We start from the raw sequence: 27,696 nt of genomic DNA on the forward strand, positions 1-27,696 counted from the left end.
ACTTCATTAACATCAGTGTACTGGTGGAATAGGTGAAGACTCTAATGCTGCAGGCAGACAAACACAGAAATGTATGCAGAAACACTGAATAATGAGCATCTCCCCAGCTGTAGAAAAGAACCCCATCTATCATACTTTGGACACTGGCCATTTTAAACATTTTAAAGCCATTTGCTGCCAGATGTTTCCAGCTGTGCTTGGCATAACATGATAAAGCAGCCAAACAGGACATTTGAGGCATTGAAACTTACGGGACTGAGAGGCTGAATTTAAAGGGCAGCAGACTGCATATGATTTCTTTTATATACTATATGTTCCATGCTTGCACAAAATATTATTAGAACATTTTGCATTTCACTAATGTTGTGTTTTGATTGAAATATCACTTTTATGACTTTTCTTGTTTTGCATAAAGTTATAGAAATGTATTTGTGATTTTCTCTGTGGAAAATCCCTTCACTGCTTGAAAAAGTGAACCAACCTATTTCCGATTTAGAGTAGCTGGAAATTGTATTTTTTGGTGGTAAAAAAGAAGCATTGTGAAAGCATTGCTGTTAACCACATTCATTATCGCATAAGAGATGATTACAGGTTGGCTACAAAGATAGATTGACCCATTGTTTTGGCTAATTGAGCTAATCAATTAAAAGGAACTATGCAGTGAGTTGTTAAACCCCATTGGTGAGCAAAACGATTAATGCATCTACCGTAGCCTCACATCTGAGAGGTTCATTCAAACATGCAGGCATTCCAGGAGCATTGCTTGGGAAGAGGTTTTTGAGCTATAGCAGTCCATTCTTCCCCTTTATTTTGCCAACTTTGACCTGAGATCAGTTTGCATGCACTACGCCACTACTTGTTTTTGTATATCCGTTCATCCCCAATTGTCTTATCCTTTCTGTCTTCTTTTTTTTCTCCGCTACGATTGCAAATGCTATGCTCGTCTGTTTTGGTGGAGAGAAACCCAGAAACAAATACCTCCAAATGCAGAGGTCACGTGTTTTGAATGATGAAAGCAAATTTGAGCAGGATGTGAAGGGATGCCTCCATCCGTTATCCAGTGTCCTTTGGGATCCTGACTGTGGTCTCCTTCCTACCTTGTCATTGGAGTGCACTTGATAAACCCCCTACAACTCTCTCAGGACCCGCTGGAGTCAGCCAGTTTGACAGGACTGTGCGTCACTCCAAAAGGAAACCCGAAACTTTCCCAAAATGCACAGGGGAATGTCAGCACTGAGGTGCGCTCCTCCTGGTTCCTCGCATAGCCCTCCCCCTCTTGACTTCTCCCAGGAAACCTGACTCCTGCCACACCCGCGCCTCCTCTCCTTGTGCATTGACAGTCTGCGTCCTCTGCTCCTCACGCTCAAAGCTTTCACAGAGGCACACTGAGGGGGAACAGAGCGGGTCTTTACCAAGCACACCAACCGAACCCAGCGACGGCAACGAAGCCAAAGGACCCAACATCGGGCGTAAGCGACCATGGGCACAGCCGAAGAAGATGAGCCCCGTCCCTCCGACATCACCGTGTTCGGGGCCAACTGCACCCTCCACGGGCTCAGCCACATCTTCCTGCCCGGTGGGGTGACGTTTCGCCGCCTGCTCTGGGCGGTGGCCTTCACCTCCTCCCTCTCCATCTTTCTTTATCAAGTGGCGGACCGAGTGATAGAGTACTACCAGTACCCCCACGTCACCCTGCTGGACGAGATGGACAGCCCCGTCATGTACTTTCCCGCCATCACCATGTGCAACTACAACAAATTCCGTCGCTCACAGATGCGACGCAACGACCTGTTCTGGATGGCCCGCATGCTGGGCGTGGAGACGGATGACTTCGACGATTACCTGACACTGCTGGGGCAGCCGACGGACACCAAGTTCTTCCCCAGCAAGACCTTCAACATGCTGGACTTTGTGCAACGCGTCAGCCACAGCATTGATGACATGCTGCTGGACTGCAAATACCGTGGGGAAGAGTGCACGGCTGCAAACTTCACCACCGTGAGTCTGAGCAAATGCATGCAGGGGCACAAAGGCATACACAGTCTCACACACATACACACATGCATGCATACTCAGTCACACACACAAGCATTCACACAGTCACTTTAATTTAGTTCATCTCAGTCTAAAGTATAAAAAATTAGGTTACAAGCGTGCAAAATTCCTTTGTGAACCATCGACATGGGAAAAGCCAAAGAACTGTCAATTCAGAAGACACAGATGGTAATTGACCATCACAAGTTGAGTAATGGGTACAAAAATACAAAAACGGTTAAACATGGAATGGTTGCAAACTTGCCAGGAGAGGATGCAAGTGCATATTATCCACACGCATGGTAAGGATAATGGTAAGGGAGGTTATAATGACCCAAGGATTGCAGTATTGTAGAGATCTGTTGTGTCTTGCAGTGACCAGTGGAAAAAAAAAAAACATAAACTCTGAAGGGTGGCACAAAGACAGTCCTTACTGAGCACAATAAACAAAACCAAGCATCTTGAGTTGGACTGGTCAGACTCCAAAAATGTTTCCACACATGTAATATAGCTAAAAAATTGATCTTCTCATCATTCATTCAGTAGCCTAATGCTGGCGTTCGCTGTTGTAGGCAGCTCTGGGTGTGTGTCGGCGGAATGGCAAGTCTGTTTCTGTATCTATGAGTGTCCAGCAGAATGCGAGGGAAATGCTGAAACTGAGGTTTGTCCCTGGACATGGTGGTCTAGAGTAATAGCGGCAGTTTGCGTTCTGATCTTGGGGAATGGCTCACCAAGAAGGCACCCCTCACACCCTCAGCTCAGTCTTTCCTTGCCACCGGATGCAGAGGTGGACAGGAGAGGCTGTGCTATAATGAGATGATATTGGCTGACAGAGGAGGAGAGGTGAGAGTGCATTACAAGGTAACACTGTCTGACAGTGATGGAGACTTGCGAGCGTGATGATGAGGTAACACTGGCTGACAGTGATGGAGACTTGAGAGTGTGGATGATGAGGTAACAATAGCTGACAGTGACGGAGGCTTCAGAGTGTGATGATGAGGTAACACTGGCTGACAGTGATGGAGACTTCAGAGTGTGATGATGAGGTAACACTGGCTGACAGTGACAGTGAGGTGATGTTATAATGATGTAAAACTGGAGTGAGGGTGTCTATAACTGTTTGAAATTCTAGCTCAGAATATGATGAGGTTTCCAGAATGATCGTGATGCTCATCTGCACAATGCAAAATACAATATACTGAACAGTATGCATGCACATGTCCTAGACAAGAAACATGAGGCACTAAAATTGTGATGTGATCAAGGTTTAGTTCCTAAAAAGCTCTTATGTCGTCAGTATGAAAAAGATAAATCCATTTGTTGTACATAATGTATACACAATAAATTAGAGGTGAAACAGTTTTCTGCAGCCAAAGTCTTGGCCATGTGTTTTCTGTGTGATATATTAGTTCAAACATAACTCAGTGAGCCTTTCAATTGTTTAAGAGGCTTCCCTCAGAAATCTCAAATAAAGTGGTGTCTTCGGACTCTTTAATGTTATTTATCAGAGCTGTGTTTCAGCTGGAATGAATGCTATTGGCTCGAGTCACAAGGCGGTGTGGCAGAATGCCTACATTCATGTGGGTAAATGTCATTTAAATACATGTGACAGCTCTAGATATAATTGCATGAATGTGGATGAATGGCAGGGCAGACTTTATGGCATGTATTGTGTATCAAGCTGGAAAGCAGCCCTGGATTTCACTACCCCTGGTACCGGGGGAAGACTGTCACCTTCATAATTTGCAGACTTTAATTTTGCATCTGTGATGTGATGCCAGGCTGGGTCACATTCTCCTATTAGTCCTTGTTAGGTATGATTTTGAGCCAGAAATGTAATCAGCCATCCTTTTGATATATGGTTCTGATCCAAACTGCAAGCTTGTTGTATGGCCCTAGACAATCTAATTAGTTGTGCATCTTGCGTTATGAATCACGCATATTCTGCCCCATGCCATAGTAAATTCTGTGTTGACTTAGAAATTGATTTATAATACTTCATAGAGCCCCTTGGTAAAATGTGTCAATGCATGAGTATCTGATTCAGAATGTACTATTATCCAGAAGAGTCCTCTCTTTTTTGGAATCTTGAAATGCCTAACACTGCCACATTTGTATTTATCTACTTAAAGTGTAGGCTATTACATGGATTACATTTTATTTTATTTTTCCTGTTTATAGAATTAAGCAGTATTTTAATGATTGGCTAATTATTTTCTGGTGTTCCGATTAAATGTAAGTCGAACCTCAGAGAACTGAACACATCAGGAATGACAGTTGTGCGGAACATTGTAATTTTCAGAACATTGAAAGTGACATCAGCAATTGTCCTTCAATTTGCAGCAAGACAATGCATATTATTGTTTATTTCATATTTATTTCAGTTAAGTTTATTTTGAGCTATAATAAACCAATAACCAATGCTGTTTAACAGTAGGCTGCCACATAACAGTGTCAGTGGTGTTACCAGGATATCGGTAATTTTTCATCACTTAATCCACAATTGTTTGCTAATGCACGGCAGGATAATGCATTTTGAAAGTTCACTTCTGCCTGTGGTGCAGATAACCATAGTTGCGGTAGCCACGCCCGGAAGCATTTGCACCAGACAACCAATAGGCTACGTGGTAAACTTGTAAAATAGTCAAGTCAGAAACAAATCCATACAAAGCAATGAGGTTTAGCACTCTTGTGAATGAACACCGATGGTAAGCGAAAGTCAAAGTCGCCGCTTGCATTAGCTGTAGGCAATGTGATGCGATCTTTACTGGATTTAAAATCATTCACCTCCTTTTGCTTCCATACAACAGCAAAATTTCTCTTGGTCCTTTTTCATGTGAAAAGCAGAATACTTTCCTTAATTGTAGGTGTTTTTTTATTTCAGCTGGGTGTATATCTGTATATCTGTTCCCAAGCCAATTGGGAAGTCCATTCTGAAAATTTCTCTTCTCAGATTCTGGTTTCCAGAATCATTGCATTTTGCACGTTCACAAGGGTTTGGAGAGAGTTTGTTTGATCTTTTTCAAATGACAAAATAATTTCTGGCTAAGCACATGAGTATGTGTAGCAGCATGTTCCAGGGGAACATGATTCAACATGAGAATAAAATCACACCACTGTATATCAATTATTTTATTATTTTGAAATATTTAAAGATTCTCTGTTAACTACATTGGTCTATGGTGGACACCTACATACAGTATGCATGTATTCAGTTCAATAATACACAGCAAACATGCCATAGTGTGTTGTAGAACGGTGTAAGCAGTGTTTATGTAGATAACACTAGACTTATTTCCATCCTTAGGCATGCAAGATGTTGTTGTTCTAAGGGGGGTGTAGCACAGCATGTCTATAGACTGCAAAGCAATTGTATTCCTGCTGATAGAACCCTGGAAGTATTGCTTTTCACTAAAATGGATCATTGATTTGAGTAATGAAAGGAAAGGAATTAGTTAGTAATTAATTAGTTGAATTTAAAGTTTTGCACAACACTGACACCCCTGTATTTCAGTATGTCACTGTCTTTACACAGAAACTGTGTGTAAGTTTACTATCCATTTACCACACTCACATAAAATAAGGTGGTGTGCTGTAAGATAATCCTCCGGAAGTGAAGATATTCAAAGTATGGTATTTTGAAGAATTTGAAATAGCATATTAATTGCACTGCGCTGTCTTTTAAAGGCAAGTATTCACCTAACTGTATACATTTTGGTTCATTAAAGCTTTTTCCCTTGCAGAGTACATGAAATTGACATGCTTTGTAAATATCATTAATCTGCAGCCCCAACCTAACCATGCGAACATTGTTTCATACAAGTAATGTAATTGTTTGCTAAATACTAGAATTAATTCCCTAGACCAGCTGGACAGCAAAAGGATAGTTCTGCACACTGAGGTTTATTTCTGTTGATCTATTGCAAGTACGTATGCCATTACAGCAATGAACTGAAATGGAGGTGTGTGAAAGAAAGAATGTCCTTGCTCTGAAAAGTAAAACCTTGCAACCTTAACTTCAGCTTACTGACTATCACCACCCTATTATACCATATATAGGGGCCAGCATCTTCACTCATTCTCTAAAAAAATGTTATCTTGCAAAAATCCAGTTTAATATGGGTTTATATGAATCATGTCAAAGATTTTGACTTGAGAAATTTTGTATAAAACAATAGTTTGTGCACTAAAATTGGGCTGATCATACTTGTTCTTTTTAAAAAGAATTGCATATATATGTATGTAAAGTCAAATGCATTATAGGTACGTACTATACATAGAGGCTATACAATAACAAAGGGTTCAATCTGCTGTGCCTGGCCTGACTGCCAACAACCCAATATAAATATTATGGTGTGATTTCTCTGTGTCAATGCTGTGAAAATGGTTTCGCATAGCAATAGTGTTTGAGCTCAAGCTTTAAGATTCAAGTTATGCCTTCAGACCTTTCTGAATGTGCAACACAGGCCTGCTGTTTATGTAATGACAAATGTAATCACTTTTATTTGGCAAACACTCTTTTCTGGGGTGAGGTGCAGCACATTTGAAATGTGTCACACAGATGGAAGTACAGAGCACAATACCATAGCAAGTGCAAACATGGCATGAATTCACACCACACGACAAGAAAACCTTCTCCACAGCAGATTCGCTAACAAAACTTACAATGGCTAAATTAAATTAGTTTTTTTAACTTGTTTAATGTATTGAGTAATTGAAATTGAAAACTTGCGTCTGTGACTAGCTGAGCTGCAGATATTCAGATAGACATGGAAAATGGCTTAGCGTCTTTGTCGAGAAATACAATGCAGCTTGTAACTAGGTGGTGTCTGTCAGTTTATGGAGAAAAGGGGGTTAAAGCTGATTATGGATGAATGTGAAACCCCCAGTGAGCCTCTGTGCTGAAGGACTGGATTAATAATTCATGGGACTCTCCAGAGCCTGCGGTAATTCTCTGCTCAGCTGGGCAGCGGGAGACAGGTGGATGTATTTCTCTTCTGTGGAATGAGTGTAGGTGGAGGATCACTTCAACCCTGCTTATAACAATAGTAATGAATTGCATTTATGTAGCACTTTTCACCATCTCTCCCTAAGCCCCATCCTTCTTCAACGGAACTGGTAGAGCCAATAGGATCACCAGGTTGGGTTCCTTTCTGTGGTCCATGGATTGTGAATGCATTATAAGGCGAGCCTATACTATACATTGATTTCCAATAGGCTTAGGGCATGCTTTCGGTGGCCTGAATTCAATTAACATTTGTCCGCAACTTGCAATTGTTAGATCATTCTCTCTACAAAGTTGAGTGATTTCAGCAATCAATAATATTAACTCATCAAAAATCTCTGAAGAAGAAAGTAGCTTGGAGGTATTAAGTGAAAGGTAAGGGCGGCTGTTGATTGAATCCTGACCTGTGTCTGTATGTGCCTGCCATTACTTGCAGTATTGTCAAATCTGGGATCACCATTCTATTGCCCGCAATGTTTTTTTTCCAGCAAGCAGGACCTCTTGTTACTTAACCTTATACCTTAAAGGTTCTACAAAAAGTAACAATCAACTATTTCTGCCTAAATGCTGGCTTCAATTTCTCACATCAGCCTCACATCACACATTATTAGTCCATTTCCCATTATAGTATATGATTTACAGTACATTTATAAGTGTGTATATGTGTGTGAGTGAGAGAAAGAGAGAGAGAGATCAAAAAATGTAAATGCTGCACAGTATGTTAAATGTGCAGTGTGCAATCACTACCTCAGTTAAGTATTAATTTACTACACTATAAGAAGCAATTAAAGAATGCTTTGTCTATGGCACCCTGGAAAGCATAGAGTTCATAGCATTTATTCATATTATCTTACACAACTTTTTGTTTTATGACACTGTATGTTTCATTGAACAGCAGGTGAAATACGAAAGGCAATAGTCATCAGAGGTGGAAAGGTTTCCATTGTCAGATAGTTATTCAACTCGTTAAACATACTGTTGAGGACTTCTACTGAACATAGTCTCTGCACTCAACACTAAGACCATATTTCCAAATGTAGAAGGGTTATTACATAACCGTAAACCACATCATTACTTTTGAACCTATTTTGAATGTTTTCTGAGGGATTTGATTTGACTTTAAATGCACAATATATGTTTGGATAAACCAGCTTTTACAAAGTAGGACATGAAAGGACATTTCAAAAGACACCTCGCAAGTAAGTTTAAAACAAGTGGCATATGGCATTCAAGTATTTGGAAAATAGTTTTGAGAGCTAAAGATTCAACAATTCAAAGCTGTGCTATGAAGGCATGTACTGTGTAATTACTGTGCGAGACAAAGCAATATTGAAAGTAGTCCCTTGAGATATATGTACTGTACCAACATCTCAGAATGAAGATAAAAGTCAAACTGCATCGGAAAAGAGGGAAGCTGCCAAATAAGCGACTTGTGTGTCTCACCACTTTTCTTCGCGTCTTAATTGGACTAAGCCAGGAAGCGTGATGCATTAATGACTGACTGTTTCTGTCTCCACCACACTCTCTGTTTTCATACTTTATCACTGTTAATTGCCCGCTTCTGATTAGGTCCGATCTAAATTGGCATACCCACTGGGTCCCTGTACGAATCCGTCAGCACAGTCCTCACTCCAGAGACAGATTGGAGGGGTGAGGGGGACAGGGAGGAGGAATACAGTGGAAGTTGACTCCTGAAATGAGCAGGAAACAGATGCTCCCTCTAATGAGCTTCACATTAGCAGACGGATTTGACTTCTTCTAAAATGAACACCACACTCAAAAGAAGAACATTTCAGGACAGACGAACCAGAGGATGGAAAGGTACTCCTCATTTCTGAGCATGAGGAAGTGAACAGGGACTTGTCAGGGCATAGTGTCTGATGAAAGTGGCAGTTACCTTCTCTAGAGAAGCTGGTTCACCTACAGACCCAGTAGATGATCTGCCATTGTATCCCCTCATTCTGGCGTCTCGTCTGTCTTCTTGCATTATTAATGGCTGCCTCTTGCAGTTCATTCCCAGTTGGGACTCCGCTGTTTTACCCTTGAGCAAGGCACTTCATCTCAATTGCCACCTACAAGAAATAGATCCAATACACCAGATTCTCTGTAAAAAAAACAAAAAAAACTCTCCAATGACTTATATCTCAGTAACTGGTTTATGCATATGCATATAATATATATATATATATATATATATATATATATGTGTGTGTATATATATATATGATAATATGTTCTATTACAATCACAGTTGAAAGGAGCAATCAAGTGGTCATTTATACGGATAAGCTGCTAATGGGTATTTGTTCTCATGGGAACTCACTTTGGCTGTTGGAAAAGAAAACAGTAAAAAAGCTGAGACATTGAGCCAGGGCTTTTAATTAGCCTGTAATGAGCAGCCGTCTGCAGTGGCAGAACACAGCTGGCTTCCTCCAAGCAGACATAGGCTGGACTTAAATTGGTCAGGATGCTTGTGGATATTGTTGCATTACACTAAAAAACTACTTAAAAAATGTTGCATAAACTTAAATGAACACAGAACTCAACTTTTCTCACTCACCATTGACTAAACCTGAAGCATTATGGAGCAGTTTCATGGATACCTCCATTCAAAATACATTCAAATACAATGTAGTCTAGGACTAGTCTTAATCTTTGTCTGTATAACTGGCCCTAATTTATACGTTTAATACTTTTCCATGTTTAAAAAGGCAACCAAGGCAGCCACACATACTCAATTCATCTACACTGTAAAACATGCCCAACTTAGTCAGTGTAAGTAGGTTGCACCACACAATGAGATGAAATTGCATCAAATTTAGTTGAACCCTCCCTTTCTAATACATCATAAAACTTGAAGTGTCAAGTTAAGTAAAATAGAACAGAGACAAAGTTATGCTTGCTCAGATGGGGCTTGACACACATACTGTACAGAGCTGTTCCAGAAAATGTGAGAAATTTTGAAAAATTCTTCTCCACAATAAAAAGGCTATTCTTATGCACAATAAAAGACACAAAAAACTACTGTACTTCCAGGTTAGCTTTGCTTTTTGTGTGTGTGTAAAATATAATTCCTTCCATTTTCAGTCACATATCCATTTCAGCATACAGTGACATGGTAATAGTGCTCCACTGTGACATTGTGCTGGGGAAGATGTTAACGAGAGACTACGAAGGCTTATACGATGGTGTTCAGACCATGGTTATCCAACACGGTCTTCCAAACGCAGGGACAGTTATGTGTCGTTTTCTCTGCTATTATTGATCAAATTCACATCAAAGTTTTAGTGTCTGAGATAGTCAATAAGCAACCATAATCATAAACCACATTCCTCAGGAGCAAAGCTGCCTTTGAATAGACATTAACTTATGGTGGAAGCGGCTGATTCCCTGTGTTGAATCCTCGTCGGCCGGGGCCTCTCTGTGCAGAGTTTGCATGTTCTCCCCGTGTCTACGTGGGTTTCCTCCGGGTACTCCGGTTTCCACCCACAGTCCAAAGACATGCAGGTTAGGCTGATTGGAGAGTCTAAATTGCCCATAGGTATGAGTGTTTGAGTATGTGAATGAATGGTGTGTGTGCCCTGCGATGGACTGGCGACCTGTCCAGGGTGTATTCCTGCCTTTCGCCCAATGTATGCTGGGATAGGCCCCAGCCCCCCTGCGACCCTGTTCAGGATAAGCGGGTTAAGATAATGGAAGGATGGATGGAATTGCAAGCTCATTGATTTGAATTCTTCTGAACCGTCAAAATGGGCTCATTTAATTGATACTCTATTATAGAGATTAAAATTGTGCTATTCATGTAAAATTAGACTATGCTATCGAAAATAGTCACAGCTACAGGCAGTTGCCGACACCGTTTCGTGTTTGCCTTGCAACACCCCTGTAGCTGTGACTGTATCCATGATACAGCACAGCCCCGAGTGCTATATTGCTTAATTAAGCCTTTGTAAAAATAAGTCCTATTAATTTACAACATGCAGGGCAGAAAAATAACATATGTGCTTGAACTGATCAATGAGATCTGGTTGATAAAAAGGGCATTGCACATTGAGGAGATAAACTAGCTGCCACAGGCAAAAAACCAAAGAGATGTTTTGTTTTAGATTACCAGTACAGTAAATGCAGTTACCCAGACATTATGCAGGGAATTAATCTCATCTACAAAATGACTGTATTTGATTAAGTTAGTCACAAATTGGATCATTGACAATGCAGTAGTTTACACTCAGCACATAATCAGCACATTTGAATACAGGTATCTTGGGACTATTTGAACATAGGTTCCTACTAAACCCACATGCAATGCCAGTCGAGTGTAAAAGCAGAACAGCCTGTCATCCTTTAAATTGATTTCAAATAAGTTATTTGCGGAACAGTAGGCCTATATCTGTAAAATGATGTACATACTGTACAAATAGCAGATACAAACATGGTTTGTATTCATGTTATGCTTTAAATACAATAATATACTTATATCACTACCATTTTTGAGGTTTGTAGCCTATCAAAAAAATTATTCTAATCTTTATCCAGCTGAAATGAAACATTTAGCCTTGTAAACGGCACCATTTTATCGAGAACAATCATTTAACTGTTGTCTAGTTCTGTTCAGAAATCCATGAAACTGACTGACAGAGTTTTGTTTGGGAAATGAGGTCATGCTCTTAACACTGGTAGCATTGAATTCAAATTTCTGTCTGCTACTCTGATTACAAAACTAAAAAGTTCCATAAATGAATGCAATACACTGTCACATTTCCAAGTAATCCAATTTCCAATGATTACATGATTATCACTGTTTCAACAGACAATATCCCGAGCCAGGTCTGCTGCATTAGCTTTGTAGATTAGACTGGCCGCAAACATTTTGATATGGATGATGTTGCTATAACTGAGAAGCCTTTAAACGGGACAACTGCGTAGCTTCATAAAGGCCTTTTAGAATTACCAGAAGAGCAGCAGTGATTTCATTGTTTGAGTTCTTACAGCATTTATTAGACTGAATGTAATGTTAGATAAAACAGGACGGGCAGACTTCTTCCCAGCAGAGGTCTGTATTAATGGGAATTTGAGATTTGAGATGTATTTCCTGTTTCTCACTATCCGATGCCAAACTGTTTATCAGCCGGATGAACTCCCAATGATGAGACTACATCCCACGGTTCTTTTTAACCAGCTGAGGTGAAGATGCTCAGAAGTTAAACAGCTACAGTGTGCCGCAAACTGGAAAAACATAACCTTTTAACTGCTCTGCTGCAGTATATCATTTTTAGCTGTACATTGAATGACGCCTTTAAAAGATTTTAATGTATTTTTATTGCTTGTAAATTTTATGAGTGATTAGAGGTTACATGAGGTTGGAAAAGTCATTTGTGGCTTCTGCGATAACTGCATTGCATGTCTTGAGGTTGCATTTTGCAATTTTAAGGTGTGGAAAACAAAAGTGGAAATAAAAACGCAAAGCAAAAGTCAGCCGTCCTTGCTCTCAAAGTTGTAATGACCTTTGATCTTGAGTTACCTCTGATGATGATCAATAGCTTTATGTTTCTGCTAATGTTCTCTCAGAGCTATTTTTGCTCTTTTCTGCCAAGAGAGAGGACAATTTCTGCCCTTTCCCCAGATCATGTGTCGACTTTCAAGTAAACTGAGATTCCCTCAGCAGCATCTGTCAGTGAAAACGACACAGTAGAAAGGCTGTTGACAATAAAAATGCTGCAACAACGCTTTTGTCCACCTCTGTGTGCTTCCTGCACTTTAGTGTGATGGATGGTTACAGTAAATGCATTTTACTGCTTATTGCTTGTTGGATTTGTGACTCTTTTGAAGTCTTAAATTCCAGATATTGCAATGATGTCACATTATGGAAGCGTGCGGACAACTGGTTGACTTCATGAATAGCATGACTAAGCATGCAGTGACTGCATAACCTCTTCATCTTGCTCTTCAGTCATCCAGAATCAATACAAAATATGTGAAGGAACTGTGAAAGAATTATCCAGTTTCTCTGGATAATTTGCAATGTGTGGTGATATCTGCCTGTATTTGTGCAGTAAGCAATAGTAAAATGCACTGTAAAGTTGGTCGTCAAGACTGCTTAATGTCAGCCCTTGTCCACTAAATGGGGGGGGGGGGGGTAGAGTGAAGTTTCCTCCATTGGTGTGCTGCTTTATAAATGGTTTTCAACTATGAAGTACTGCAAAACCTGTAAAAGGTGCGCAAAGAGAAAATCCACATTATAGTGTCACTAGTATCACTTCAGTGTAACTGGTGCTGACTCCCAAACTTCAAACCGGCAAGCGCTGTCCCAACACATGCTTAGATATGCTAAGCTGCCGTTTTCATCCTCTAGTGGTAGAAATGTGTTCCGACATGTCTTTTGAGGGAGCCATTCTCTTGTCAATAGGGAACACTGCAGTTACGATATGTATTGTCTGATTGAGATGATTTTGACAGTAGTGTTGCGTTTAGGTTCTGGTGATTTGGCAGTGATGATGAACAAAGAATATAACCTATTTCAGACAAATCTTCAGTCTGAGCAGCCCAACAAAATTGAGGAAGTGCAATCCGTTACCGAAATAAAGTTTTGTGGACTGATACAATAAATTAAATGAATACAAGTCCCTGCAAAACTAAAAAGTTCCATAAATGAATGCAATACACTGTCACATTTCCAAGTAATCCAATTTCCAATGATTACATGATTATCACTGTTTCAACAGACAATATCCCGAGCCAGGTCTGCTGCATTAGCTTTGTAGATGTAATAGGCGCCCATTAGACTGGCCGCAAACATTTTGATATGGATGATGTTGCTATAACTGAGAAGCTTTTAAACAGGACAACTGCGTAGCTTCATAAAGGCCTTTTAGAATTACCAGAAGAGCAGCAGTGATTTCATTGTTTGAGTTCTTACAGCATTTATTAGACTGAATGTAATGTTAGATAAAACAGGACGGGCAGACTTCTTCCCAGCAGAGGTCTGTATTAATGGGAATTTGAGATTTGAGATGTATTTCCTGTTTCTCACTATCCGATGCCAAACTGTTTATCAGCCGGATGAACTCCCAATGATGAGACTACATCCCACGGTTCTTTTTAACCAGCTGAGGTGAAGATGCTCAGAAGTTAAACAGCTACAGTGTGCCACAAACTGGAAAAACATAACCTTTTAACTGCTCTGCTGCAGTATATCATTTTTAGCTGTACATTGAATGACGCCTTTAAAAGATTTTAATGTATTTTTATTGCTTGTAAATTTTATGAGTGATTAGAGGTTACATGAGGTTGGAAAAGTCATTTGTGGCTTCTGCGATAACTGCATTGCATGTCTTGAGGTTGCATTTTGCAATTTTAAGGTGTGGAAAACAAAAGTGGAAATAAAAACGCAAAGCAAAAGTCAGCCGTCCTTGCTCTCAAAGTTGTAATGACCTTTGATCTTGAGTTACCTCTGATGATGATCAATAGCTTTATGTTTCTGCTTATGTTACGTTATGTTCCCTGCCCCCCTCCGAGGAATCGCCACCTTAACGTGGTGGAGGGGTTTGTGTGTCCCGGTGATCCTGGGAGCTAGGTTGTTGGGGGCACTGTTAGCCCCCAGTAGGGTCTCCCAAGGCAAATTGGTCCCGGGGGAGGGGCCGGACTAAGAGCGATTCAAAGACTCCCATGATACGGCCACACAAAGACCCAGTTACCTCGCCCGGAAAAGGGAAACCGGGGCCCCCTGCTGGAGCCAGACCCGGGAGGGGAGCTCGTCGGCGAGCGTCTGGTGGCCGGGCCTTATCCCATGGGGCCCGGCCGGGCACAGCCCGAACTGGTCACGTGGGGTCGCCGCCCTGTGGGCTCACCACCTGCAGGGGTCGGCATCGGAGTCGGGTGCTTTGCCCAATGGGCAGTAGGCAAAGGCGGGGATCCGGGCGTGCTGATCCTCGGCGTCGCAGACTGGTTCTGGGGACGTGGAACGTCACCTCTCTGGTGGGGAAGGAACCGGAGCTAGTGCGGGAGGCGGAGCGGTACCAACTAGATATAGTTGGGCTCACCTCCACGCACAGTACTGGTTCCGGAACCAAACTCCTGGAGAGGGGCTGGACTCTGTTCTTTTCTGGAGTTGCTCAAGGTGAGAGGCGCCGGGCGGGTGTGGGGATACTCACAAGCCACCGGCTGAGCGCCACTGTGTTGGAGTTCCACCCGGGGAACGAGAGGGTCGCCTCTCTGCGACTACGTGTCGCTGGGGGGAAGGCTCTGACTGTCATTTGTGCTTATGCACCAAATGGCAGTTCAGAGTATCCGGCCTTCTTGGAGTCACTGGGCGGCATTCTGGAAAGGGTGCCACCCGGAGACTCCATAGTTCTGCTGGGCGACTTCAACGCTCACGTGGGCAATGACGGAGAAACCTGGAGGGGGGTGATTGGGAGGAACGGCCTGCCTGATCTGAACCCAAGCGGTGTTTTGTTATTAGACTTCTGTGCTGGTCATGGATTGTCGATAACAAACACCATGTTTGAGCATAGGGTAGCTCATAAGTGTACTTGGTACCAGAGCACCTTAGGCCAAAGATCGATGATCGACTTTGTGGTCGTATCATCAGACCTGCGGCCGTATGTCTTGGACACTCGGGTGAAGAGAGGAGCAGAGCTGTCAACTGATCACCACCTGGTGGTGAGTTGGATCAAGTGGCCGGGGAGGCTGCCGGACAGACCCGGTAAACCCAAACGTGTAGTGAGGGTGAACTGGGAACGTCTGGCGGAGGCCCCTGTTCGCGAGGTCTTCAACTCCCACCTCCGGAAGAACTTCTCACGCATCCCGGGAGAAGCTGGGGACATGGAGTCCGAGTGGGCCATGTTCAAAGCCTCCATTGCAGAGGCGGCAAGCAGGAGCTGTGGCCAGAAGGTCATCGGTGCCTGTCGGGGCGGCAACCCAAGAACCCGCTGGTGGACACCAGCGGTGAGGGAGGCCATCAAGCTGAAGAAGGAGGCCTTTCGGGGTTGGCTGGCCCGGGGGTCCCCTGAAGCAGCAGACAGGTACCGGGTGGCCAGAAGGGCTGCGGCTTCGGCAGTCGCTGAGGCAAAAACCCGGGTATGGGAGGAGTTCGGGGAGGCTATGGAGAAGGACTTTCGGTTGGCCTCGAGGAAGGTCTGGCAAACCATCCGACGACTCAGAAAGGGAAAGCAGGGCTTGTCTCAGGCTGTTTTCAGCAGGGGAGGAGAACTGCTGACCCGGACTGGGGATATTGTCGGGCGGTGGAAAGAGCACTTTGAGGAGCTCCTGAACCCGAACAACACGTCCTCTGTGGAAGAGGCAGAGCCTGAAGACTCGGGGGAATCTGCACCTATATCCCTGGCGGAAGTTGCTGAGGTAGTCAAAAAGCTCCTCAGTGGCAAGTCGCCGGGTGTAGATGAGATTCGCCCTGAGATGCTGAAGGCTCTGGACATTGTTGGGCTGTCTTGGCTGACACGCCTCTTCAGTGTCGCGTGGAGGTCGGGGACAGTACCTGTAGAGTGGCAGACCGGGGTGGTGGTCCCCATTTTCAAGAAGGGGGACCGGAGGGTGTGCTCCAATTACCGGGGTATCACACTCCTCAGCCTCCCTGGGAAAGCTTACTCTAGGGTACTGGAAAGGAGGCTCCAACCGACGGTCGAACCTCGGATTCAGGAGGAGCAATTTGGCTTCCGTCCTGGCCGTGGAACGGTGGACCAGCTCTTTACCTTGGCAGGGTTGCTGGCGGGGTCATGGGAGTTTGCCCATCCAGTCCACATGTGCTTTGTGGACTTGGAGAAGGCTTTCGACCGTGTCCCCCGGGGAACCCTGTGGGGTGTACTGCGGGAGTATGGGGTACCGGGGCCGTTGTTACGAGCCATCAGGTCCCTGTATAACCGAAGTGAGAGCTGTGTCCGCATTCTCGGCACAAAGTCAAGCACGTTTCCGGTGGGTGTTGGACTCCGCCAAGGTTGCCCCTTGTCACCGGTCCTGTTTGTGGTATTCATGGACAGGATCTCAAGGCGCAGCCGAGGTGAGGAGAGTGTCCGGTTTGGTGACCCCAGAATCGCATCTCTGCTTTTTGCGGATGATGTGGTTCTGCTGGCTTCATCGGACCGTGACCTTCAGCACGCACCGGAGCGGTTTGCAGCCGAGTGTGAAGCGGCCGGGATGAGAGTCAGCACCTCCAAGTCCGAGGCCATGGTTCTCTGCCGGAAAACGGTGGATTGCTCCCTCCGGGTTGGGAACGAGTCTTTGCCCCAAGTGAAGGAGTTCAAGTATCTCGGGGTCTTGTTCACGAGTGAGGGTAGAAGGGAGCGTGAGATCGACAGGCGGATCGGTGCAGCGTCAGCAGTAATGCGGGCGTTGCACCGGACCGTTGTGGTGAAGAAGGAGCTGAGCCGGAAGGCGAAGCTCTCGATTTACTGGTCGATCTACGTCCCAACCCTCAGCTATAGTCACAAGCTTTGGGTAGTGACCGAAAGAACGAGATCGCATATACAAGCGGCCGAAATGAGCTTCCTCCGTAGGGTGGCCGGGCTCAGCCTTAGAGATAGAGTGAGGAGCTCGGACATCCGGAGGGAGCTCGGAGTAGAGCCGCTGCTCCTTCGCGTTGAAAGGAGCCAATTGAGGTGGTTCGGGCATCTGATCAGGATGCCTCCCGGGCGCCTCCCGTTGGAGGTTTTCCGGGCTCGTCCAACTGGGCGGAGACCCCGAGGGAGACCCAGAGCCCGCTGGAGAGATTATATATCTCTCCTGGCCAGGGAACGCCTCGGGATCCCCCAGGAGGAGCTAGAATGCGTTGCTGGGGAGAGGGATGCCTGGAATACCCGGCTTTGCCTACTGCCCCCGCGACCCGACTCCGGATAAGCGGGTGATGATGGATGGATGGATGGAAGTCCCTGCCATTGGAACACAACGCAAAACATAAATTATGCAAGACAGCTTTGAAACAGGAATAATTGAAACACAGCAGATAACAGTACAACTAATTAGGTTCATGTTTTGAAGATTTATTATGATGTGGAATGCTTATCTCATACCAATGCCCTCTTATTGTCAACTAAGGTCACAGTGGATTAGCGGGCTACGAGCATGTTTGCCACCTACTGTAGTTACACCGTTTGTAAAGCAAGCAAAACAGATTTTTGTAGAGCTTGATCTCAGGAGTCCAGAGATTGTTTTTGTTTGTCTTTGCTTGCTTGTTTAAAAAAAAAAAACTTTCTGCTGAGCCTGAGTAGCTCAGAAGTTTATTTTGAATTCAGGAGGGGAAACGCAAAACCATGACCCGAATCGCAGAAACCAGGCTGATCCTGTGGACTGCAGAACCCAGGTAATGGAAGGAGGAGTGGAAGCATAAAATAAAAAAAAAGATTGTGTCCAGCAAAGTGTGACCGCAGGCTGGTTTATGGCACAGAGTCCTTGTACAACAGAGCACTTATGTTTTCCCAGATGAAAGTGGCCCACATCAGGGTCAGTGGAAGAGAAGTACCATTTGGAGGACAGTGGCTCTCCTATTTATTTATGCAGGGTGCATCTGCACTTGGCTATTAATGCTAGAGGAATACAGAGCAGGCAGAGATGACTAGTCTGATCACAAATCTCCTGATGGTTTGGTACTTCAGTCTAGTAGGATCATTTGCTAATCAGGTAAGGTGTGCTCCCACAATGCAGTTTCAGTAGTTTGGAACAAACAAACTGGGTGAGCTACAATTTTTATTAAATTTTAATTTTATATTTATTTTCCTAGAATGCAATCAATGGCGCTATCTTAAAGGACCTTTTGAGTCCACGAGAGCTTTGCCAGGGTCCTGCAATGAGCCAGTGTGTTGCACAGAATGTGTGTTGCTTTAGTACCCTCCTTGATTCACAAAAGAATCAATGTGTTTGGCTCCGTCCAGGCCAGCTCAATTCACATCCTCCATGATGCATTAAGGCATCCAATTATCTGTAAATCAACCACGTCCTTCTTTTATGTAATTAGTGAGTGGGTCTAAGGTTGGGGTATAGACAACTTGAGCTTAATTAGTGCTCGTATTATCACCTACTGGGAGCTGTCCATTTTGACATTCATAAAAAAATAATCATAACAGGACAGAATGCTGAAGTGAACCGATTTAACAGTCATGCATGTGTATTATGCCTGTCACATTTACTCTCTTCCTCCTGCAGTATACTGTATGTATGACGAGTGGCTGAGTGTCAGAAGGCCAGAGCAGAGCACAATTAAAATTATGTTAAGTAGGCTGAAATATAAAATAAATTAAATATCAGCTCATGCCCGAAAGAGCATAATGTGTGAACTGGACCATATCAGTTAATACAAATAAATGTGCATGCCAACTAGTAGTCATTAATTACTATAGACCTCACACTGTAGAGATATTACATAAGGTTGTAAAATCCTCCCAAAAATATCAGTGTGTAACTGTATAAATATAGAAGAACCATATAGGCTGAAAAGAAAATAGGCTGGTATATTGCCTACCACCACCCCATATTGAAATTTTCAGACCTGGAGTTGCTTGCCTGTTTTGCCTTGCGATGGTAATTGACACCACAATCATGGGACATGTACTTTTGTCCTTTGCTGATGATATCATTTCCCTGGAGTTCCATCCTGACATCACCTTATACACACCATTGTGCATGAAACATCAACATTTTGAGTGGCCTTGATTAATAAAGCTCCTGCCAAGTGTGCCCCAACAAGCACCCCTATTTCAGAGTCACTGAGGCCTCCTCTTGCAGCACTGCTAGCCATAATTATGACCAACCAGGCCTGTCCAGCATGCATGCTGGGATTTTATTTGCATAATTTATGGATGATGGCCACGCCTGCATGGCAGCCACTTCTCTGTTTATGCTTTTAAACCCTCTTTACCTGAGTAAAATGCAAGCAGTATGACACTTCATACAAACATATAAACCAGCTGGTGCAGGTTACTAAGAAATCAAAAAATGTTTACTGCTTTTTAATTGTGGTCCATTGTGTAAAGGACTATTCTTTTTTTCTTAATCACAAAATGGAGGCAAACTTGCTTTTAAAAAAAATAAATAACGAACTAAGACATTGACACAGATTTTTGAAGCAGATGATATAAGCTTTCACTTGAAGAGTCTTGGTGAAGTAACATTACCTGACAGCCATCTAGAGGAGGGTTGCTGTCACTTGTGCTCAGCTGTAGTAGGTGAAATCACGCCACAAGGTGTCAGCCTTCACAAGGCAGAGGGCAACAGCACAGGCATTGAGGAGCAGACAGATCGGATAACAGTTTCAAAGATAATCCATACTCTCTCCTGACATTCTTCAGCACTGTATTAGGTCTAGGAAGTCTGCTGTTAGGCTAGGTTGAATGAGCTTGGGGTTGTGTTAGAAGTGAGAGCATGTGTTAGAAGGGAGGTTATTGAGATTCCTGGGGGTTATGTAGCCATGTGTTTGCATGTTTCAGGCAACATGTGTATGTAGTATATCTCTTTCTCTCTTTTAAATGTCAGTCTTAGTGATAGACCCTCTGGCATAATGTTGGAAGTATTGGACTCTATTTTCATATTCATACTTACATACTGGCCATTTATGTCTCAAAATGATATTGGTAACCAAAAAGGTTCGTAGTGCAGCGTAGACCCATTTCAAAAGCAATATTCATGCTTTTCCCCAATGCATTCTGGGAGATAGCCCTCATTGTTTATTTCATGCTTATTTATTTTTGCCAGAAAGGAAATTGCTGTTGCCAATGTGTTGGAAGAAAGACGTTCTGCTGACAGAGCGCCTTTCAATAGCTTTTTCACATCTAGAGATGACTGACTCGTTTTTGTTGAAAAGCTCTTTTTGAAGTAGCTACTCCCTGTGAAGCAAACCAAACTTTCCAGCGATATTCCCAGGCCAGTCTTTCCAAATTAGGTTTCAGATTTAAAATTTAAAGTGAGAACTTGAGATTGAAAGCACACTTTAACTTTTTCACATTTAGATGTGGTTTTAAATATATCTCAATATGACAGCTTTGCGTTGCACGGTTTCACAGTGGAGAACATCCTCTCTGCCTTTTAATAAGGGCTCCCAAAATACATGTAAGCTTTGTGTTTTGGATCTTAGGACATTGAAATCATGGCACACAATTAACAACCCTGCTTGACGAATGGTCTATGCATTACAGCCTGCACTATACTGAACCAAGATCACTGCATTGCCCTCAGAATTCTAAGGTAGCCCATTGAGATCTCAAAACCCAAACAAATGGCTTGTTTGAGTGTGTTGTGTGTGTACGCATAAGCCCCACACTCACTTAGTGAGGGAATTGTGAAGTTAAATAAACACAATTCAATATATAGCTATCCACTATCAATAAAAAACTTCAGTTTATTACAGTAAGTAGGGAATTCACATGTGTGTAGTTACGTGGTATGTACTGCCAGTCTGTTCACCTATTTGCTCATAACTTATGAAATCAGAAAAAAGTAACATTTTGGATGAGATTGAGTTTCAATAAGCCTTCTGGGGACATTACATGAAATATTTATGGGTTTGTCATCTACTCAGATTCTGTACCCCCAGACATTAAAACAAACTCTGTAGGGATACGATTGGGTAACATGCCATAAGGGTTAGGGTTAGGAAATGGGTCATACATTGCTTTTAATTGACTTTGTTTGAATTTGAATTTGTAATATTTCAGTAAAAAAATGGAATCAAATATATTCAAAATCATCTGATATTGAAGAGGGTTCACAATTGGCTTTGGCTAGGGTTATCGTTATGTGTAAGGAAGCGCAACAGTGTTAAGGGATGTATCCAGCTATTGCCAACTCATGCATAATCAACCTGTTGACCATGAATGACTGAAGTGACTAGCTAGTTGTTGTTAAGCTTGATTTAGGGTTGTCAACCTTCCTGTAAAATATGAAATCATTGTGTAATTGGAAAATCGAAGAGCCATTCTTCATTGTTCTGTATCTTTGAGAATGATTGTGTTTATAGTTGAACCTGTTTTGTGTATAATTCAGTAGTTGGCTAGTTAATTAGCTAACTAGAAAGATGCACTAGTTGCGATAATGTTATCAGGTTTGTGATATTTGCTGGAATACTTCCCTGTCATTTCCACTGCAGTATAATACTGTTCATTTTGAAACAAATGTTTTGATTTTAATTATGGTTTTTGTTGGTAAGCCGCTGTATAAGCGGGATAATGACCTTGTGGCTGTGTACTATGCAGTTTGAATGCTCCTCACGGAGGGAAATTACTATCTCTGAATTTACTACCTCTGCTTCAGGGATTCAAACTGCATAATGCATTATCTCTAACATGATTAGCAAAAGCAACAGTTGTTTTGTTTTCAATTGTAATTGTCCAGTTTCAGTTTCCAGTTGATTAAGAAAAGGAAGCTCTTTCCTCATTTATTTAATTAGTTTTTTTCCTTTTCTCTCCTCACTGTCAACCTCTAATTGTGCTTCACTGTTCTGAATTCTTCCTGACGTGACTGTTTTCCATTCTTAATTTAATTTTTACCTACCCAGGGTGTATTTCTGTCTTTCACCCAATGTCAACTGGGATAGGCTGAACCTGATCTGGGCAATATAACTGGATAACTACACAGAGTAAAACCTGGAACAGATCTTTTTACCTCAGTCCATGTTCCATGTTTGGGGGGGTTCTGGGATTAACATAATTAAGTTATTTGCAGTTATCCAGTGAAGTCAGTAATAATTGAAAATAATCATTGTTCTTCATCATCTTCATTATCATCATCAACATCATCCTCATACATCGTCCTTTTTTTGCTGAAATTATGTTTCTGTATTATCTGAGATCTTCCAGCTTATGAGATTTACTGATAACTTGGAAACACAAGCGACAGGCTTTTCTATGCAGAACCTGTCCATAGAAACATCTATGCTGTCCTTTGCCTTTGTGTGCAAATCCTTTATTCAACCCCTCCCCCTCCACCCCCCACAAAAAAATTACACCCATTATAAACCATAAAACCCCTAGCTATAAACAATTCAAATAATTTACTCATTTAAAGCTGAGATGTTATTGTTTCTACTGGTTGGCCAAAAAACTGAATTTTAATGAGGCTTTTTGTAATTTTTGGTTAGAAATACACCGAGGTTAACCACATGTGAATTGTTTGATTATGTGGAGTACAGTACAGAGCCAAATCAAGAAAAACATGCACTTGTCCCAAATATTATGGCACTCACAATATATATATATATATATATATATATATATATATAGACTGTAATTAGCAACGCCAGGGAGAAATGTTTAGAATAAGAGGATTATCAAATTCATTATTCCCATCTCCACTAGATATCTGGGTGTGGCCATATTTATTTTTAGTTCTCTGTATCCCTGTCAAAGAGCAGGACTTAAATAGATTGTATCTCCGCCAGTTTCATTGTTCATCCTCTTGATTAGTACCAGTTAATCGAAATGCAGTAGGAGTGCCAGGAAACAAGAGTGTGAAAAACTCAGGGCCCTATTAATAAATAATGCTGCAGTAAACAAAGACCTGCTCTTACACAATACATCAGCCAGAATCAGTAAATCAGTTCATCTGAGTGAGCAACTCTTCAGTAAGGCAACCACGTTCCATTGCATGTGGCCTGAAATGAAATGTATTAAGCCTCTATTTAAGCATATCGCAAGTCTCAGCATGGCTTTGCTTGAGCAAACTTCGGAAGTATAGGCTACCATCTGCTCTTTCAATTACTAAAGCACTTTCTTCCTGCTACTGGAAAAATATATAGATTTTTTAAAAAGACCGTTTAAAATCCAAGTGGCTAAACCTCTGACATGAGCAAATGTAGGCCTATCCCAAATCTCAGTATCGCTCTGCAGGAAACAGCAAAACTGAATTTTCTTGCTGCAACGAGAAGTAGATCGATAGCCGAAGCATGGATCTACAGTGGTGTGAAAAAGTGTTTGATTTCTTATTTTTTTGCATGTTTGTCACACTTAAATGTTTCACATCATCAAACAAATTTAAATATTAGTCAAAGACAACACAAGTAAACACAAAATGCAGTTTTTAAATGAAGGTTTTTATTATTAAGGGAGAAAAAAAATCCAAACGTACATGGCCCTGTGTGGAAAAAGTGTTTGCCCCCCTGTTAAAACTGTGGTGTATCAAACCTGAGTTCAATTTCTCAGCCACACCCAGGCCTAATTACTGCCACACCTGTTCTCAATCAAGAAATCACTTAAATAGGACCTGCCTGACAAAGTGAAGTAGACCAAATGATCCTCAAAAGCTAGACATCATGCCGAGATCTAAAGAAATTCAGGAACAAATGAGAAAGAAAGTAATTGAGATCTATCAGTCTGGAAAAGGTTATAAAGCCATTTCTAAAGCTTTGGGACTCCAGCGAACCACAGTGAGAGCCATTATCCACAAATGGCGAAAACATGGAACACTGTATATCCATGGGCGTGGCTTTTGATTGATGTTTTGTATGCCCTTACAATGGATGATAAATTAAATGATAAATGGCAAATGTAGTGGTGATGAATGATAAAAGCAATAAACACCGCTTTAATCAAATCATATACAGCATTTTGTTCATTTGTGTGTTAAGTTTGCATGCGATGTAGATTGTTAATTCACATGTTGAGTTCATTATTAGACATGGTCGTTTGACAGTTGGAAATGTGGCACGGAATAGCTTCCGTACTTTTCCTACAAAATGTAGAATTTATGATTCATTAGAAATTGGACCACCGCCATGCAATTAACATACTCTTGTACCAAAGCACTTTCATGTAATATATCTTACAATAGCAGCAGGACATCTGGGTTTTGCCTCCAGCTGCTCTTTCCTGCAGAGCTTGAACTTGAAAGGGACAGCTCTCCATCAGAGGCTTAAACAATAGGCCTGTAGAAAATCTAAAAGTGCCCCTACTCTTAGTGAGCTTCCCTTGTTTGCAACTGTTTACACCTATTTTCTACCAGCAGTATCTTTTCCATGGAACATGTGTGACCAAAACTTACATTACATGGTCCTCTTTGTTATTTTTTCTCATTCCTTTCTCACTCCCTCCATTTTGACTGAGTCTGGGCTAATTGCATGAGCCATTTATCAAGGAATATGTGAAGGGTGATTTAGGAGAAGCTTGGTAGGAGACGGAGCATGTCAACACAGAACTTGTAATACAGATTTAATAACAGGCCTGAGAGCAATATGAGCCCAGGCGTTTATAATTGCTGAGGAAGATTCAGGACCGCTGTGATGTTAGTACAGGCTGTCAGACAATTTCCAGCCTCTGCGATAAGAGGCGAATACAATATCACGGCGTCAAAATGTCCACAAAAAACCCCCACATCTTTAGTACTCTGCTGCAGCACATCTTCATAGTGATGCACTGGCGACACAGGCTTACAAGTGCTTAATTTTATATAGAGGAGACTCGTATTCAGGGCTATCAGGTAAGACATCAGGTGCCATCGGCAAAGTGGGTGTGCTTCAGGAAGTCTTGCAGCTCCCGCTTATCCTCCCCACGGCACCCGCCTCCTACAATCCGGAGCCTTCTGTCTTGTTTGAGCTGTGTTTTTCCAGAGCACAAAGCTTTCCTTTTGTTCAGACCTCCATGGGCAGTCTTGTGGGCAGTAGACTGTGTTTTGTTTTTTCATGAGAGTTGTCACGGCTTTGACAGCCTGTGACCGACATAAACCGGGAGAATGGTAAAGACCCTGCAGAAGAGCTTACGGAACATTTTGTTTAGCAGTTACAAGCTTTGCAGACGTTCAGATAAATTTGCCCTTTAATTAACAGGCCACAGTTTGTTTTAAGGACCTGTTTGACGACAATACACTGCTGCATATTAATTAAGAATGGCTTAGTTTGGAAAGAAAGTATTATTTTAAAAAACACATTTCAAGAAGGCAGTAAATGGGCAATTAACCTCAGATGGTGGAGAAGTCATTTGGTTTCCAGATGTAATTTTCACTTGCTCATATATTATTTTGTGTTTAAAATGAATGTCTGGTTCTAGCAATATTAAAGAATCAGTTGGATGCATTCAAACAGCTTCCACTGCTTGTATTATAAAACATGCATACTTTCCAATCCATTCAGTATATTGTTGGATATGCAGTTTTTTAAATATATTTCATTATAATATACAGTATCTTGTAATAAGGTCCACAGTATGTACACAAGATAAATACGTTAAAGGCAATAAGATGTAGATTTTCTCATGTCATCCATTTCATTTGTTCAAGGGCACTACCAGAATGGGAAGTCTAATTGGAAGTTGGAAAAGGCAGTTTTTGTGTCATATTAGTAATCTTTTTTTATATTAAAAAGGTATAGATGTTTAACAGGTTAAAAACAAAACCAACATCAAAAACACCCAAATCTTTTAGTTCTGTGTTTACTAAACCATCAAATTCACATACAGTAGATCCCTTCACAGGAAGAGGCATTCCAGATGGGGTGTGGGTCCATGAAATTTCAACTGGGAAGTACCCAAGCACTTCTTTTGTGAACTACTGATTTCAAACAGTAATATTAATGATGTGATTTGAAGTATCTTTAATCCAGATTAATAATGTAAGACTTTGCTTCTAGCCCTCCCATCCCTCACTAACTATACAAGCTGAAGAAATGTGTTCCCAGTGGTTCCATTTTTCAAGAGGCAATAAAGGCGCACAGTTAATAGGAGCCTGAAAGCAGTTAATGAGTAAAGTTAATAATTTAACATTGCTGCTTAAGTATGAAATTAATGAAAGTGTTTGCGTGAGGTTCTCTCACCCAAAAAGCAAGTGTTTTGGTGGAGAAAATTGGAAACTAATAAAATAGATTAATCTGATTCCAGTTTAGTGCTCCTAATCTAAGAGCTTTTTATTTCATTTGGCATCTTCAATCCCACTAAAATTTGTCCAGTTCACAAACAATGTATAGTTTGGATGTGTCAATAAAGCAGTTTTTAAAGAAAGAAAATGGTGAGTAATGTTTTTTCACCACTTTCAACACTTTTTTTATTTATTCATCAGACCTGCAGGTCACCTGTCAAATCAAATTATTCATATTATTATGCATAAAGATTTATAAATAAGAATCTTTTCACACACAGGTGTGAAGTGCTACTTGGTCTGTGAAACAGTACAGATATTCTAGCGTTACATTTCATCAATTTTCAAGCACTATCACACTGCCTCATCACCCATCAAAAGAAAAAAAAACATTTCTCACTTCTATTCAGTGGAATTCATTAAGCCAATGGGAGATGGTATTATAAGGAAAATCTTAGTGAGGTCAAGAAAAATCTTGTTTTAAAATATTGTCAAATTACACTCAGTTTTGACAATTCTAGGAATCAGCTTGGGTCTTGTTTTGTAGCATTACCTAGGTTTTGCACTGCTTTTGTGGACACTATGCAGTGACACCACCATTCTAGCAAAAGGGCTCAAGCTTCCTGCTTCAATATTTCTGCCTGTTATAAAAGACCACGCTCACTATACAACTTGGTCAGTTTCAAGGTCTGGCTCATTTTCTTTTTCCATCTTAGTTTTTAGAGGAAGTGTTCCTCGCATCAGTAACAGAGCTGCATTTCCTATTCCTGTCCTAATTTCATATCCCCAACTGGATAAGATGAAAATATCCTTCCAATGTATGTGGAAGTTATTGGTGGAATCCTATTCCTGGTGTATTGATTATAGAAAGACTAGTGTGTTAC

General features: G+C 41.7%; 1 protein-coding gene across 1 annotated transcript in view; it reads left to right on the forward strand.

Moving 5' to 3' along the window:
- Positions 1-1,479: 1,479 nt before the first annotated feature.
- asic1c (acid-sensing (proton-gated) ion channel 1c) overlaps positions 1,480-27,696 on the forward strand; it is an 89,259-nt gene continuing 63,042 nt past the window's right edge. The window contains exon 1 of the mRNA XM_061255957.1: positions 1,480-1,721. Coding sequence (XP_061111941.1) covers positions 1,480-1,721 — 242 coding nt within the window. The remainder of the gene's footprint in view (positions 1,722-27,696) is intronic.

The sequence above is a fragment of the Conger conger genome, chromosome 9 (assembly GCF_963514075.1).
Source record: "Conger conger chromosome 9, fConCon1.1, whole genome shotgun sequence".
NCBI lineage: Eukaryota > Metazoa > Chordata > Actinopteri > Anguilliformes > Congridae > Conger > Conger conger.